The 19,426-nt window shown below is 35.1% G+C and overlaps 1 protein-coding gene and 1 long non-coding RNA gene across 3 annotated transcripts; both read left to right on the top strand.

Moving 5' to 3' along the window:
• The first annotated feature begins 15,348 nt into the window (after window positions 1-15,348).
• LOC146713637 (uncharacterized) lies at window positions 15,349-16,290 on the top strand. 2 transcript variants are annotated; one of them, XM_085449345.1, is made up of 3 exons: window positions 15,349-15,430; window positions 15,538-15,897; window positions 16,063-16,290. In XM_085449345.1, the coding sequence occupies exons 1-3, from the start codon at window positions 15,382-15,384 to the stop codon at window positions 16,218-16,220; spliced, it is 567 nt and encodes a 188-aa protein (XP_085305471.1). In that variant the 5' UTR covers window positions 15,349-15,381; the 3' UTR covers window positions 16,221-16,290. The 2 variants fall into 2 exon arrangements, with proteins under 2 accessions (XP_085305471.1, XP_085305479.1); XM_085449353.1 differs by lacking the exon at window positions 16,063-16,290 and having other exon boundaries at window positions 15,538-15,914.
• Window positions 16,291-18,631: 2,341 nt separating this feature from the next.
• On the top strand, window positions 18,632-18,999 carry LOC146713638 (uncharacterized). The gene is made up of 2 exons (XR_014918186.1): window positions 18,632-18,724; window positions 18,856-18,999. It is a non-coding gene; the product is annotated as an uncharacterized LOC146713638 (long non-coding RNA).
• The last annotated feature ends 427 nt before the right edge of the window (window positions 19,000-19,426 follow it).

Here is a 19,426-nt window from a genome sequence, read left to right on the forward strand (position 1 = left end):
CATGTTATAACAAACCATGTTATAACCATTGTATAACCAACCATGTTATAACTAACGACGTTATAACCATGTTATAACCAACCATGTTATAATCATGTTATAACCAACCATGTTATAATCATGTTATAAGCAACCATGTTATAACCATGTTATAACCAACCATGTTATTAGCATGATATAACCGACCATGTTATAACAATGTTATAACCATGATATAACCGACCATGTTATAACAATGTTATAACCAACCATGTTATAACCAACCATGTTATAACCAACCATGTTATAAACATGTTATAACCAACCATGTTATAGCCATGTTATAACCAACCATGTTATTGCCATGTTATAATATACCATGTTACAACCATGTTATAACTATGTTATAACCAACCATGTTATAACCATCCATCTTATAACCAACCATGTTACAACCATGTTATAATCAACCATGTTATAACCATCCATGTTATAACCAAACATGTTACAACCATGTTATAACCAACCATGTCACAACCATGTTATAACGTACCATGTTACAACCATGTTATAACGTACCATGTTACAACCATGTTATAACCAACCATGTTATAACCAACCATGTTATAACCAACCATCTTATAACCAACCATGTTATAAGCAACTATGTTATAACCATGTTATAAGCAACCATGTTATAACCATGTTATAACCAACCATGTTATAACAAACCATTCAACCATGTTATAACCAACTATATAACCATGTTATAACCAACCATGTTACAACCATGTTATAACCAACCATGTTACAACCATGTTATAACTAACCATGTTATAACCATCCATCTTATAACCAACCATGTTACAACCATGTCATAACCAACCATGTTATAACCATCCATGTTATAACCAACCATGTTATAACCAACCATGTTATAACCAACCATGTTACAACCATGTTATAACGTACCATGTTACAACCATGTTATAACTTACGATGTTACAACCATGTTATAACCAACCATCTTATAACCAACCATCTTATAACCAACCATGTTATAACCAACCATGTTATAACCATGTTATAACCAACCATGTTATTACCATGTTATAACCAACCATGTTATTACCATGTTATAACCAACCATGATATAACCGACCATGTTATAACAATGTTATAATTAACCAGGTTATAACAATGTTATAACCAACCATGTTATAACCATTATATACCCGACCATGTTATAACCAACCATGTTATTACCGACAATGTTACAACCATGGTGTAACCAAGCATGTTATAACAAACCATGTTATAACCAAGCATGTTATAACTAACCATGTTATAACCAACTATGTTATGACAAACAATGTTATAACCAACCATGTTATAACAAACCATGTTATAATCATACATGTAATAACCAACCATGTTACAACCATGTTATAACCAACCATGTTATAACCATCCATGTTACAACCAACCATGTTACAACCATGTTATAACAAACCATGTTACAACCATGTTATAACGTACCATGTTATAACCATCCATGTTATAACCAACCATGTTATAACCATCCATGTTACAACCAACCATGTTACAACCATGTTATAACATACCATGTTATAACCATGTTATAACCAACCATGTTATTACCATGTTATAACCAACCATGTTACAACCATATTATAACGTACCATGTTATAACCAACCATGTTATAACCATTATATAACCTACCATGTTATAACCATGTTATAACCAACCATGTTATAACAATGTTGTAACCAACCAAGTTATAACCATGTTATAACCAACCATGTTATAACCATGGTATAACCAACCATGTTATAACCAACCATGTTATAATCATGTTATAAGCAACCATGTTATAACAATGTTATAACCAACCATGTTATAACCAACCATGTTATAATCATGTTATAACCAACCATGTTATAATCATGTTATAAGCAACCATGTTATAACAATGTTATAAGCAAACATGTTATAACAATGTTATAACCAACCATGTTATAACCAACCATGTTATAACCAACCATGTTATAACCATGTTATAACCAAACATGTTATAACCAACCATGTTATAACCAACCATGTTATAACCAACCATGTTATAACCATGTTATAACCATGTTATAACCAACCATGTTATAACAATGTTATAACCAACCATGTTATTACCATGTTATAACCAACCATGATATAACCGACAATGTTATAACAATGTTATAATTAACCAGGTTATAACAATGTTATAACCAACCATGTTATAACCATGGTATAACCAACCATGTTATAACCATGTTATAACCATGTTATAACCAACCATGTTATAACAATGTTATAACCAACCATGTTATTACCATGTTATAACCAACCATGATATAACCGACCATGTTATAACAATGTTATATTTAACCAGGTTATGACAATGTTATAACCAACCATGTTATAACCATTATATAACCGACCATGTTATAACCAACCATGTTATTACCGACAATGTTATAACCTTGGTGTAACCAAGCATGTTATAACAAACCATGTTAATAACCATATTATAACAAACCATGTTATGACAAACAATGTTATAACCAACCATGTTATAACAAACGATGTTATAACCATCCATCTTATAACCAACAATGTTACAACCATGTTATAACCAACCATGTTATAACCATCCATGTTATAACCAAACATGTTACAACCATGTTATAACCAACCATGTTACAACCATGTTATAACGTACCATGTTACAACCATGTTATAACGTACCATGTTACAACCATGTTATAACCAACCATGTTATAACCAACCATGTTATAACCAACCATCTTATAACAACCATCTTATAACCAACCATGTTATAACCATGTTATAACCAACCATGTTATTACCATGTTATAACCAACCATGTTATTACCATGTTATAACCAACCATGTTATTACCATGTTATAACCAATCATGATATAACCAACCATGTTATAACAATGTTATAACCAACCAGGTTATAACAATGTTATAACCGACCATGTTATAACCAACCATGTTATTACCGACAATGTTATAACCATGGTGTAACCATGCATGTTATAACTAACCATGTTATAACCAACTATGTTATGACAAACAATGTTATAACCAACCATGCTATAACAAACCATGTTATAACCATACATGTTATAACCAACCATGTTACAACCATGTTATAACCAACCATGTTATAACCATCCATGTTACAACCAACCATGTTACAACCATGTAATAACCAACCATGTTACAACCATGTTATAACGTACCATGTTATAACCATGTTATAACCAATCATGTTATAACCATCCATGTTATAACCAACCATGTTATAACCATCCATGTTACAACCAACCATGTTACAACCATGTTATAACGTACCATGTTATAACCATGTTATAACCAACCATGTTACAACCATGTTATAAGCAACCATGTTATAACCATGTTATAACAACCATGTTCTTAGCATGATATAACCAACCATGTTATAACAATGTTATAACCATGATATAACCGACCATGTTATAACAATGTTATAAACAACCATGTTATAACAATGTTATAACCAACCATGTTATAACCAACCATGTTATAACCATGTTATAACCAACCATGTTATAACCAACCATGTTATAACCAACCATGTTATTACCATGTTATAACCAACCATGTTATAACCAACCATGTTATAACCATGTTATAACCAACCATGTGATAACCAACCATGTGATAACCATGTTTTAACCAACCATGTTATAACCATCATATAACCAACCATGTTATAACAATGTTATAACCAACCATGTTATAACCATTATATAACCGACCATGTTATAACCAACCATGTTATAACCAACCATGTTACAACCATGTTATAACGTACCATGTTATAACCATGTTATAACCAACCATGTTACAACCATGTTATAACCAACCATGTTATAACCAACCATGTTATAATCATGTTATAAGCAACCATGTTATAACAATGTTATAACCAACCATGTTATAACCAACCATGTTATAATCATGTTATAACCAACCATGTTATAATCATGTTATAAGCAACCATGTTATAACAATGTTATAAGCAACCATGTTATAACAATGTTATAACCAACCATGTTATAACCAACCATGTTATAACCAACCATGTTATAACCAACCATGTTATAACCATGTTATAACCAAACATGTTATAACCAACCATGTTATAACCAACCATGTTATAACCAACCATGTTATAACCATGTTATAACCAACCATGTTATAGCCATGTTATAACCAACCATGTTATTGCCGTGTTATAACCAACCATGTTATAATCATTATATAACCAACCATGTTATAACCATGGTATAACCAACCATGTTATAACCATGTTATAACCATGTTATAACCAACCATGTTATAACAATGTTATAACCAACCATGTTATTACCATGTTATAACCAACCATGATATAACCGACAATGTTATAACAATGTTATAATTAACCAGGTTATAACAATGTTATAACCAACCATGTTATAACCATTATATAACCGACCATGTTATAACCATTATATAACCGACCATGTTATAACCATGTTATAACCATGGTATAACCAACCATGTTATAACCATGTTATAACTATGTTATAACCAACCGTGTTATAACCATTTTATAACCATGGTATAACCAACCATGTTATAACCATGTTATAACCAACCATGTTATAACAATGTTATAACCAACCATGTTATTACCATGTTATAACCAACCATGATATAACCGACCATGTTATAACAATGTTATATTTAACCAGGTTATGACAATGTTATAACCAACCATGTTATAACCATTATATAACCGACCATGTTATAACCAACCATGTTATTACCGACAATGTTATAACCTTGGTGTAACCAAGCATGTTATAACAAACCATGTTAATAACCATATTATAACAAACCATGTTATCACCAACCATGTTATAACCAACCATGTTATAACCAACTATGTTATGACAAACAATGTTATAACCAACCATGTTATAACAAACGATGTTATAACCATCCATCTTATAACCAACAATGTTACAACCATGTTATAACCAACCATGTTATAACCATCCATGTTATAACCAAACATGTTACAACCATGTTATAACCAACCATGTTACAACCATGTTATAACGTACCATGTTACAACCATGTTATAACGTACCATGTTACAACCATGTTATAACCAACCATGTTATAACCAACCATGTTATAACCAACCATCTTATAACCAACCATCTTATAACCAACCATGTTATAACCATGTTATAACCAACCATGTTATTACCATGTTATAACCAACCATGTTATTACCATGTTATAACCAACCATGTTATTACCATGTTATAACCAATCATGATAAACCAACCATGTTATAACAATGTTATAACCAACCAGGTTATAACAATGTTATAACCGACCATGTTATAACCAACCATGTTATTACCGACAATGTTATAACCATGGTGTAACCATGCATGTTATAACTAACCATGTTATAACCAACTATGTTATGACAAACAATGTTATAACCAACCATGCTATAACAAACCATGTTATAACCATACATGTTATAACCAACCATGTTACAACCATGTTATAACCAACCATGTTATAACCATCCATGTTACAACCAACCATGTTACAACCATGTAATAACCAACCATGTTACAACCATGTTATAACGTACCATGTTATAACCATGTTATAACCAACCATGTTATAACCGACAATGTTATAACAATGTTATAATTAACCATGTTATAACAATGTTATAACCAACCATGTTATAACCAACCATGTTATAACCAACCATGTTATAACCAACCATGTTATAACCATGTTATAACCAAACATGTTATAACCAACCATGTTATAACCAACCATGTTATAACCAACCATGTTATAACCATGTTATAACCAACCATGTTATAGCCATGTTATAACCAACCATGTTATTGCCGTGTTATAACCAACCATGTTATAATCATTATATAACCAACCATGTTATAACCATGGTATAACCAACCATGTTATAACCATGTTATAACCATGTTATAACCAACCATGTTATAACAATGTTATAACCAACCATGTTATTACCATGTTATAACCAACCATGATATAACCGACAATGTTATAACAATGTTATAATTAACCAGGTTATAACAATGTTATAACCAACCATGTTATAACCATTATATAACCGACCATGTTATAACCATTATATAACCGACCATGTTATAACCATGTTATAACCATGGTATAACCAACCATGTTATAACCATGTTATAACTATGTTATAACCAACCGTGTTATAACCATTTTATAACCATGGTATAACCAACCATGTTATAACCATGTTATAACCAACCATGTTATAACAATGTTATAACCAACCATGTTATTACCATGTTATAACCAACCATGATATAACCGACCATGTTATAACAATGTTATATTTAACCAGGTTATGACAATGTTATAACCAACCATGTTATAACCATTATATAACCGACCATGTTATAACCAACCATGTTATTACCGACAATGTTATAACCTTGGTGTAACCAAGCATGTTATAACAAACCATGTTAATAACCATATTATAACAAACCATGTTATCACCAACCATGTTATAACCAACCATGTTATAACCAACTATGTTATGACAAACAATGTTATAACCAACCATGTTATAACAAACGATGTTATAACCATCCATCTTATAACCAACAATGTTACAACCATGTTATAACCAACCATGTTATAACCATCCATGTTATAACCAAACATGTTACAACCATGTTATAACCAACCATGTTACAACCATGTTATAACGTACCATGTTACAACCATGTTATAACGTACCATGTTACAACCATGTTATAACCAACCATGTTATAACCAACCATGTTATAACCAACCATCTTATAACCAACCATCTTATAACCAACCATGTTATAACCATGTTATAACCAACCATGTTATTACCATGTTATAACCAACCATGTTATTACCATGTTATAACCAACCATGTTATTACCATGTTATAACCAATCATGATATAACCAACCATGTTATAACAATGTTATAACCAACCAGGTTATAACAATGTTATAACCGACCATGTTATAACCAACCATGTTATTACCGACAATGTTATAACCATGGTGTAACCATGCATGTTATAACTAACCATGTTATAACCAACTATGTTATGACAAACAATGTTATAACCAACCATGCTATAACAAACCATGTTATAACCATACATGTTATAACCAACCATGTTACAACCATGTTATAACCAACCATGTTATAACCATCCATGTTACAACCAACCATGTTACAACCATGTAATAACCAACCATGTTACAACCATGTTATAACGTACCATGTTATAACCATGTTATAACCAACCATGTTATAACCATCCATGTTATAACCAACCATGTTATAACCAACCATGTTATAACCATCCATGTTACAACCAACCATGTTACAACCATGTTATAACGTACCATGTTATAACCATGTTATAACCAACCATGTTACAACCATGTTATAAGCAACCATGTTATAACCATGTTATAACCAACCATGTTCTTAGCATGATATAACCAACCATGTTATAACAATGTTATAACCATGATATAACCGACCATGTTATAACAATGTTATAAACAACCATGTTATAAAAATGTTATAACCAACCATGTTATAACCAACCATGTTATAACCAACCATGTTATAACCAACCATGTTATAACCATGTTATAACCAACCATGTTATAACCAACCATGTTATAACCAACCATGTTATTACCATGTTATAACCAACCATGTTATAACCAACCATGTTATAACCATGTTATAACCAACCATGTGATAACCAACCATGTGATAACCATGTTTTAACCAACCATGTTATAACAATGTTATAACCAACCATGTTATAACCATTATATAACCGACCATGTTATAACCAACCATGTTATAACCAACCATGTTACAACCATGTTATAACGTACCATGTTATAACCATGTTATAACCAACCATGTTACAACCATGTTATAACGTACCATGTTATAACCAACCATGTTATAAGCATGTTATAACCAACCATGTTATAACCATGTTAAAACCAACCATGTTATAACCATGTTATAACCAACCATGTTATAACCAACCATGTTTTATCCATCCATGTTATAACCAACCATGTTATAAGCATGTTATAACCAACCATGTTATAACCATGTTATAACTATCCATGTTATAACTATGTTATAACCAACCATGTTATAACCATGTTATAATCAACCATGTTTTAACCAACCATGTTATAACAACCATGTTAATAACCGTGTTATAACAAACCATGTTATAACCAATCATGTTATAACCATGATATAACCATCCATGTTATAACCAACCATGTTATAACCAACCATGTTATAACCATCCATGTTACAACCAACCATGTTACAACCATGTTATAACGTACCATGTTATAACCATGTTATAACCAACCATGTTACAACCATGTTATAAGCAACCATGTTATAACCATGTTATAACCAACCATGTTCTTAGCATGATATAACCAACCATGTTATAACAATGTTATAACCATGATATAACCGACCATGTTATAACAATGTTATAAACAACCATGTTATAACAATGTTATAACCAACCATGTTATAACCAACCATGTTATAACCAACCATGTTATAACCAACCATGTTATAACCATGTTATAACCAACCATGTTATAACCAACCATGTTATAACCAACCATGTTATTACCATGTTATAACCAACCATGTTATAACCAACCATGTTATAACCATGTTATAACCAACCATGTGATAACCAACCATGTGATAACCATGTTTTAACCAACCATGTTATAACCATCATATAACCAACCATGTTATAACAATGTTATAACCAACCATGTTATAACCATTATATAACCGACCATGTTATAACCAACCATGTTATAACCAACCATGTTACAACCATGTTATAACGTACCATGTTATAACCATGTTATAACCAACCATGTTACAACCATGTTATAACGTACCATGTTATAACCAACCATGTTATAAGCATGTTATAACCAACCATGTTATAACCATGTTAAAACCAACCATGTTATAACCATGTTATAACCAACCATGTTATAACCAACCATGTTTTATCCATCCATGTTATAACCAACCATGTTATAAGCATGTTATAACCAACCATGTTATAACCATGTTATAACTATCCATGTTATAACTATGTTATAACCAACCATGTTATAACCATGTTATAATCAACCATGTTTTAACCAACCATGTTATAACAACCATGTTAATAACCGTGTTATAACAAACCATGTTATAACCAATCATGTTATAACCATGATATAACCAACCATGTTATAACCATTTTATAACCAGCCATGTTATAACCAATGATATTATAACAAACCATGTTATAATAACAACACAGATGTTACTTTAACACTAGCATCCCCAGGCTTCTACCTTTCTACCTATAAAACCCGAGAGCAGTCAAATGGTGGAAGTGGAAGCTAAATTGGCTAGTCATTCATATGTATATTAGGCCGTTACCTAGGAATTCTGGAGGGAGGGGAGTGGGGGTGAGTGATTGAGGGGGTGGGGGAGTGGAGTGTTTCAGTTTGCCATCTTAGGGAGAAATCAACACATGTCCTTTGTATGTCCTTTGTTGCTGACATTTATTGATGAAAACAGTACAAAAAACCAACCATTTGTACACATATTTACAAATAATGATAAAAAGTGAGTGAGTACATTTCAACATTTTCAGCAATCACTCACAATCCTGGCACTGCCACGGTATCTGTCGTCTGCATTTACCACATGTGTACCTGTAGCAGTGAACACATCGCACAGTGGCCTGATTTTTTTTGCAACTGTGTACTTGGATTTTAGGTCGCAAGCCACCCAAAACTTGCTCCATGCACCACTCAGCAGGCCATTTGTAAATATGTGTACAAATGGTTGGTTTTTTGTACTGTTTTTATCAATAAATGTCAGCAACAAAGGACATACACCCATGTGTGTTGATTTCTCCCTAAGATGGCAAACTGAAACACTCCAAGTTGGTGACTTTTGGAGATTTGTTTCCCTGGATGATTGAGAATGCATCAAGATGAAACACAAAAGGAAGCTCACCGCTTTTAGCAGCTCCCCCACCCCCTCAATCACTCACTGAGTGATTGAGGGGGTGGGGGAGTGGAGTGTTTCAGTGTTTCAGTTTGCCATCTTAGGGAGAAATCAACACATGTCCTTTGTATGTCCTTTGTTGCTGACATTTATTGATAAAAACAATACAAAAAACCAACCATTTGTACACATATTTACAAATGGCCTGCTGAGTGGTGCATGGAGCATGTTCATTGGTTCATGGACCTCCCTGAACTAATGGCATTTATGGCAGCAACAAAAGTGTTGTGCTATGAACAAGCAGCATTAGCATTAGCATTTAAGCAGCTAAATGATTTAGAAACGGTCACCCCCACCCCTGTATTAGGGGTCACATCAGTGTGAAAAAACTTTAAATTTGTCATTCTAGTGAACAAAGGAAAATCCCACCAATATTTACATTAGCGTTTGTTTGAAAAAAAAAAAAAGACCAACTGACCAACAGCTAACCAAATTGTGGGGCTGAAAGTCTAAATTCTAACATCTTCTGAGTGACATAACCTGGATTTATGATGGGCCGGTGTCTTTCTAACAAAAACTAATGTAAAGCATTTGAAATTATTATGTTTTTCACTCTGTCTTAGAAACTCTGTTAGACCATGAATGGCAGCATGGCAGGCCACTCTTTGGCTATAGCTATTTACTATGTTGCTTGCATTGGTTTAAATTACTCTAACATTAGAACTGGTAGATTCAAAAGAGATGAGTTTAAAAAGGAATCTTAAAGAAATGTTTTGTGTTTAACCAGGACTTGACTGAGGCCACTGCACAGATTGAGAAAACCACAATGAACATCTGTCTCCAGAGGATGCACCAGGCAATGACTTTTCTGATGTTGGCATCATCATCGAGGGTATAGTAGTTCTTCAAGATCTGGATAACGTGACCTTTGCAGTAGCCATGCTGTTTGGACCTTTTATATTCCTTCAACATGAGTTACCCATCGCAGCTCTGCTACACTTTTGAGGTGATTCAAAGGGTGGTAATGGAGTTGGATGCAACTCAGCTCTCAAGAAAAGCTCACAACTAAGACAAAACTGCTCCTGCAAGGAAAGCTCACTGTTATGCATGCAAGGTGATCAGCTCTAGGTGAGAGGAGATTTAAATCTCACACTTGTTCTGCTGCATTTTTGAAGCTCAATTCCAGGAACAGATCGCAGGGTTCATTTTTATATACTCTGCAACTGCCATGAGGATGAGCCGTTTTTTTTGTTGTTGTTTGTTTTTCCTTTTGCTCTGTACAAGTTCTCTGTTGGTCTGTTTGGCAGCATTTTTAAATTTCTCTTTGTATTTTTTTTCTTTTACTAGTGAAGAGATGTAGCGTGAACAGTTATACAGTCTAAATATCCCATATGGGTCGTGTGAAATGGTATTTTCAGTTTCATTCAGTTGAAGTAAAGAACGTTGAATATTTCTAAGTGTGCTGTTTTGAACCATGATGTCACAGTATGATCAGTGCTGTAATTTTTGACAGTCACTGTATCAATGTTATTTTTGCGTCTCTTGAATAAAGGTTTTGACCTGCAAGTGCTAATTTCTTTAGTTATTGTAGTAAAATGGGTAATGTTAATAGGAAGGTGTTTGCCAATTCAGTAACCTAATTTAATGTTAATGGAAACTAACATTATCTCAAATTGTTTAGTTATAATTGTTGTTTAACTGAATCTTGACGTCAGAGGCCTTAAATAGAATGGTTTGATTTGTTCTTTCCCAACATTTTTCAAAAGAAACAGTCTAATTTCTTTGCTGTGATTGATTCCAGAGAACACGGAAGATCTGACATTATTTAACTGTTGATTTATGTAGATTCAGTGGAGGAGTAATGTCAGTTTAATTCTTTACCTACTGTCAATGCAGTGAAATTAGACATTTCGTTTTGAAAGGTTACTGGTGGATGCCAGCAACCATCTTGGAAGAGAACAATACAATCTGTTATAAGGCCTCCATTTGAAAATTGTGTATTTGATACTAGAATATAATAGCAAAATGTAATTTGAAGATAACATGTAGTATTTAAGTGACCAAGTAGTATTGGGTAAAAGTTATTGAATGGTGTTGGGATAAAGTGAGAAAATTGTGAAGGATTAAAATATTCCAAGAGCTCAAATTACTTCATCAAAACATGTTTAAGTCACATTTTATCAACACAAATTGCACAGGCTTATTGAACATGAATAAATTGTGTTAATTTAACTCAATTGTTTAAGTTGCTGCCAAAGCAAAACATCTGTGTGCAACAAATGTCCACCATTGAATTAAGTAAATCCAACAACATATTTTTTTCACTGCATTCTGAGCTGAAGAAGCTTCTGATAGGTTACTAGAGTCCATTTGGATAAATTGGTGGCACACCTGTGGATGCATATAAGGCAAAACACAGAGCCTGTTTCTTTGAAATGGGAAAATCAAGAGATGTCAACCAAAACACCAGGAAAAGAATTGTGGAGCTCCATAAGTGTGGCTCAGTTTTGAATACAATTTGGTGCCATTTACAATTAAGAAATACAGATAGTTTCTCTCTTTACTCTTAAAGTTAACAAATATGTTTTTTATATTCATCAATCTAAAAAAATAAACATTTAGTCTGATTTGATGTTACAATTAAAAAATGTTTGTGTTTATCTGAAGAGTGTGTAAATATCTGGTTTCAACTGTATATTTGATGATGTTGGTGTTTGGCTTGATTGTCAGCACAAAGAGGGAGAGAGAGGAACAGAGAGGGAGAGAGAGGGAACAAGAGCAGGTGAGACACACATGTTAGTCAAATGGTTGTTTACCAAAAGTATCACTGTATCATAGGTATGTATCTCGTACCTAGTGTTTGATTTGAGATCAACTGTGTTATTACAGTATGTCAAAATGAAAACATGACTGTAAATTCAGACACGTGAGGTTGTGCTAAAAAAGATGATACCAAACAAGGCAAAGTAAATAGTTTTTAAAGGTAAAATGTGGAGGGAAAATCAAAAGTCGTTAAAAATGGCCAATAATACCCTGGACCCCAGAGGGTTAAACATTTTTTTTTTTAAAGTAACACAATAGTTACTTTTCAAGTAATTTATTACTTTTAGAATATTGTAACTCAGTTACTAACTCAGTTCCTTTTTTGAAGAAGTAATTAATAACTATGATTAATTACTTTTTCAAAGTAACTTGCCCAACACTGCTCAGGAGAACATTCACTGACTTCCTCCACAGTCTTCATATAGATGCTTGTGGGGGGTGTTTAACTCACTGAAACTCTTTGGACAGCAGCTACACACCTCAGTGACGACCCCTGAATGAGATATTGAGAGAAATGCTATGAACACATTCTTCATCACACTGAAACAGACTGACTAATAAAACCTGCTGCATTATTAAATACATTTATGTTTCATATCAGTCATGTGGTCTTCTTATTTTGCTCTTCCCTTTCAGCCAGGATTGTGACAGTACAGAAAATGAAATCTTACCTCAAACATATGCTTTTTCAAAGCATTGCAGTATCAGCGCCTGTGGTGCAGGTTTCCTCTGTCTGCTGTTTCCAGACAGAGCTGCTGGAGTCTGACCTGTGGCACCATCTGATACTCAGATATGCACCAGCATAAAACCAAGCAAACTTTGAACTATTCAGTCTGCTGGAGTTGTAAAACATGTAAAATCATCAACCATTACACGAGTATAACCACAAAGAAAAATATTTGAATGATTTATGTTTATACATTATTCAGACTTTTGTATAGATTGTCTTCCTGTTGTCAGGAATAATATGACATGGTGGTCACTTAATCCTGGAACTACATTAACACAACAATGCATTATTTTTTGTTCTACATTTTTTGTTGTTGTCATATACTTTATTCTTTATTGAACTTCTGGACGGTCAACCTAAAATCCTTCATATCCAAAGCCTGATACAGTGTGTTTTGTTTCTCTTCTGTTACTCCGATTAAAAGACACATTTCATAAAAATATTTACTGTCAATCTGAGAGACTCTCCTGCTGTCACTAAAAGTCTTCATGAATAAAACATTTAAACAACTTCCAGAACAAACTTACTATTTATTCAATGAACATGAGTAAGACTGCTTAGAGTTCCTGCTTTTCCACAATGAGCACACACAGCAACTCAGTACACCCACTGACAGTGTTGTAATCAAACATGGAGGCAAATACAACTGGTGGACCTGACAATTCTGGTATTCTGTGGCAAATGTCAGTCAGGCTCCACAGTGCTGGGCAGTAAGCACAGGGCCCACTAGAGGGTATTGGTTTCTCAGGCACCCTCATGAATTCTGTTTCTGGTTGTTGCTCAGAGACATTCACCAGTGACCTGCTGGAGATCATTTTTTAGCTCTGGCAGTGCTCATCCTGTTGCTCTGTGCACAAAACATCAGACATTTGAACTGCTGATGGTTTAAAGACCTTCTTTGACCCTGCCCACCTGTCCTAGAGTACCTGCCTGTCCTTGAATGTCCTCCATGCTCTGTAGACTGTGCTGAGAGACACAGCAAACCTTCTTGTAATGGAACTCACTGATGTGATATCCTAAGGAGTTGGACTACCTGTGAGATCCTAATGTTACCAGCAGTGACACTGACCCTAGCCAAATTCAAAACTAGTCAAAAACAGTCTGAAAAGATGAGGAGAGAAAACTGAGATTGGCCTCTAACTGTAAAACCATGGTTGACCCTCTGGGGCTCCTGATGCTCATTTCATTATCAACCCGCTCTGCTACTTCATCAACATCTCAGACATTTTAATGGCTTGACGCTACACTCTGATTAAAAGTGTTACTTTACATGTTTTATACATGTATGACAATAACTTTTGAATTTAAATAAAAATGTGCATATTTACCTGAAACACACTCAGTGCTTTTCACAGCTGATGAAAACCAAAAACAATAAATACATTCTGAATGGTTTGTTGCTGCCTGCAGGCTCATTGGATCAGAAAGTTTTGTGAGTGGAGATTTTCCTTCTTCTAACTGTACTGACTGACCTTTGACCTCATGTGTTGATGACTCTTCACCTCTGTCTCCTCTCACAGGGAGAAGATGATCTGCAGGATCCTGCTGCTCATCATCCTCACCTCATGTGTGTCTGGTTAGTTTACAGCTTCACTTTATGAACTCCAAATAAAGCTCAACAACAGATTTGTTCCAGTTCTCAGTGTGTCTGCTCCTCTCTTTCCCTCTCTGTCTCCTCAACAGGATCATTTGTAGTCAATGTGACACAGACCTGCTATCAGGCAGAGGAGAACCACAACATCACACTGGAGTGGACGTTCACCACCAAATCTGACAGATCCACCAAAACTCTCAACATCCTCTGTGAACTCTTCATCAGTGATAAACTCTCAGTCCTGTATCAGGTTCATGAAGGTGTTGAGGTGTCAGAGTCTCAGGATGAAAAGTTTTCAGGACGAGTCCAGAGTGACAAAGACGCCCTCAGAGAAGGACGAATCAGACTCCAGCTGTCCAGACTCAGGACTGATGACTCGGGTCTGTACCTGTGTGAGGTGGACACTGATTATGGCTTCAGCGTTGGAAGATGTCGACTCAACGTCACTGGTGAGATGATTAAGTAGAAAAATAATAGTAATTTTTTGTACATCTGTATCACTGCTGTAGTGACTCAGCTGTTGAACAACAGACTTTATCAAGCTTTAACTGTATGATTCATTTATAACTGTAATATTTAATATTATGAAAGTCCAGATGGCTGACATTTAACAGCTGCTGATCAGGTCCAACCTCAGAGATCAACTTTGAGTGGAGAAGTAAAGAGTTGGGAAAAAGCCATGCTGAGCACTATGCAGGGTCTAACAGCACTAACAGCTCCTCTGTCTGCCATGCTGGCTGCTTTCATTTGGTTTATTGTAGGAAGGAAATAAAAGAGCAAAATCAAAAAACAACAAGTTACCCTCAACCTAAAGACTACACGACTCTCTTCCTTTGACTAGTGGCGGAAAATAACTTGTAGAATAAAATGTAAAATTTCCTGGTTCTGAATTTAAGTTAATGCAGCTGAAATAATCTGCAATCTTATAAATAACATTTCTATTGTAATAATTGTTCATAAAAAAGTTTCTTAAATCGCTTTTGATAATTTCCACATAGTGATAAAATTTTTCCCCACACAGGGTGGTGTAGTGTTTGGGTCAGCTGGACCTGTAGGACACACATGTTTGTCATACTTTGCAAACACATCACATCACAGGACTTTCTTCCACATGACTTCCTCAAACGTGATCTCAAACCATTTTTACATCTCTGCTCCTCGGCTCACTTCCTCCATTCAGGCTGTTTTTCTTTTCATTTCCTCACAAAGACACAGATAAATATAAAGAAGAATGTTTTGTGCTGTGAATCATTCAGAGTTACTCTTGTAGACTCACAGAATAAAAACTCAGAGCTGGAAATGATCAGAATATTTTTACTTCATGTTCAGATGTTGAAAAGCTCAGCTCAGCGACTTGTCGTCATGGTGATTTCTTGTCCGTAAGTCACATGTTATGGAGTTTGATGATGACCTGGATCTCTGCTCTAAGATGGTCTCAGGTGTTAATGCGAACGGTCTCCATCTGTGTCTGACCAGCCTGGCTGATGACCTTTGACCCCTTTGACGAGGCATACATGAACAAATTTAAATCATGTTTGTGTTTGTTTGTTTCTTACTTTTAGTTTCTGAAAAATGTAGCGAGGGAAATATGCAGCAAAACCTTCGATGACATTGATGACCACAGAGACCCTGGATCGACCTGCTCAAGCAGCTCAAAAGAAAAACATGGTCACCAGAAACAGACCAAAAACCAGGCAAACACTGTGACCACAGGTGAGAGTAGGGATCTAAATTGAGAGCTTTGCTTTTATGCACAGCTCTCTTCACCACGACGGACCATTGTAGCACTGCAGTCATGGTCCCAATCTGTCTATTGATCTCCTGTGCCCCTCTCCCCCACAAGGCCCAGAGATACTTAAACTCCTCCACTTGGAGCAGAAACTCATCCCAGAGTCAGAGTGAGGCCTTGACTCTTTTCTGGCTTAGGATCATGGCCTGAGATTTGTAAGTGCTGATTTTCATTCCTGCTGTTTCGCTGTGCAAGCTCATCAAAAATTAAAATACATGATGAGTTTTAGGTACAGAAAAAAAATGTTCTGTAGCTGAAGATGAACCAATAGCTACTGATGGATGTTTCAGGATTTTGATTGAAGTTATTGTTTCCTCTACTTTTACATGAAAGTGCTTTGGGTCAGCTAATATTTGTTTTAACATATGCTACATTAATGAAAGGGATATACATTAATCATATAAAACAATATTTATAACACATACATAAATACATAAAGTAATGTGTTTAGCTAGAGTAGTTTAATTTGTCCTGCGGTCTTCTCACTCTGCCTGTTGGCTCACTTGGTTCCTAGAGAACAAGATGTGTTACGGTATGTTTGTCATATTTTCTCTTATTTCAGTAAAATGTGTGGAACAAATGTCAGGCTGTTTAAATAATTGTAACATTGTATTATTGTAGTATTGTTGCCTGCAGGTTCCCATGAGTTATGTTTGTTAAGAGTTATGTGCTGCTGCTTGGTCCTCTCTCCTCCAGCTCCTGTGTTCATGCAAATTGCACCATATAAACGCTAAGAAAATAAAATTGTAGTGATGTGTGTTTATTGTATCCATTGAATCAACAAGACAGAGATAACCTACCAGTCAATTTGAAATGCTTGTTTCATGCTCGTAAGCAGAGTTGGATGCTGAACATCAGACAAAGCAAAGTTTCTCTCACATTTACATTTAACCCAAACACTAGTGATGTGACGTTCTGTATCGAGGCTTCGAAGCTTGTGTCGAGTAATGGAGGGGGCGTTTCCACGATGCGCGTATCCGCGATGCTTCATTTATGGGAGGAGCTGAAAATGATGACGTCCGAAGCCTCGCTGCCCGGCTGTACCACGTGACTGGTTCATGAAGTGGTTCGAACTTTGCCGCGAGATATGACAGCGATATAAACCCCTCAGACTCCATTCAAAATGTGGGCGTTTGATGGAGAGTTGCGGTTAGTGAGAGTTTGGAGACAGTTTGGAGGTTTATGAGAGTGAGGAGAGAAAGTCAGGAGAGAATGGAGCCAGCTAAGAAGAGGAGGATGTCCTCCCCTGTGTGGGAACATTTTGATCTTATTCCTCCCAACAAGGTATGTAAATTTCTACAGAAGATGTATTTTCATGATACTGATGGTGCAATACAAGTTATGTTAAGCAACTTTACTTTTGTACAAGGTGAAGTGTTTGCAATGTGCCAGGGAGCTGGGATATAACAACAACACCTCATCCATGCTCAGGCACTACAGAGCTTTGCATGAGAATAAGGGGAACAGCGATTGTGGAGCAAGACCAGGTGAGCCATCAAATGCAATGATAATATAGCATGCAGTAATGTTACTAAATGATATAACAATATTATACAACTGTAATAAGTTACGTGTGTGATATTTATATTTGTGCTTTGTCTTTATTGTCTTTCCTCAGGAGAACAATCTCAAATAGATGAAGACCTGGTTAGCATGGTGATTGAGGACTCCCAGCCATTTAGCATTGTGGAGGACAAAGGATTCAAAAGATTTGTTAAATCATTAAATCCTAGCTATGTTCTCCCCACTAAAGGTTATAAAAGCAGTGAAAATTTAGTTTTTACTGAATAAAATATGGGCAGGACTGAGGCCTCAGTGTGTAGCTGTCCATACCTCAACGTTACAAAAGCACAACCACTGTCCACACCCCAACCACACCTCACCTCACAGTAAATGATCATTTCCATTTTAAACATTTCCAAATGATCATTTTCCATACTGCCAGTATAAATATACAAAGTATACTGCCATCACTACAATATACATGTTTTACACACTCCTTTTGTTGTTGACATTTACAGGCTGTGTGCAAAAGGCCACGCTCTTCAAATTCATGCCAACTAATATTTTTACGTCCAGTAGGTGTCCTACTAGAGCAAATGAAGCTTCAAGACGCTTTGCGCTGGGATGAACCAATTGGATGAAAAGCTTCAGTGCTTCATGAAGCTTCATCTGCCCATCACTACCAA

The sequence above is a fragment of the Copadichromis virginalis genome, linkage group LG3 (assembly GCF_057382275.1).
Source record: "Copadichromis virginalis isolate Kocher_CV1m ecotype Utaka linkage group LG3, C_Virginalis_male_GT1.1, whole genome shotgun sequence".
Classification (NCBI taxonomy): Eukaryota; Metazoa; Chordata; class Actinopteri; order Cichliformes; family Cichlidae; genus Copadichromis; species Copadichromis virginalis.

Excerpts from the sequence above, each read along its gene's own strand:
- LOC146713637 (XM_085449345.1), top strand. The coding sequence starts at position 15,382 with ATGATCTGCAGGATCCTGCTGCTCATCATCCTCACCTCATGTGTGTCT. Across the intron at positions 15,431-15,537 it reads CCTCACCTCATGTGTGTCTG|GATCATTTGTAGTCAATGTG; the intron begins GTTAGTTTACAG and ends TCTCCTCAACAG. Across the intron at positions 15,898-16,062 it reads ATGTCGACTCAACGTCACTG|CTGCTGATCAGGTCCAACCT; the intron begins GTGAGATGATTA and ends GACATTTAACAG.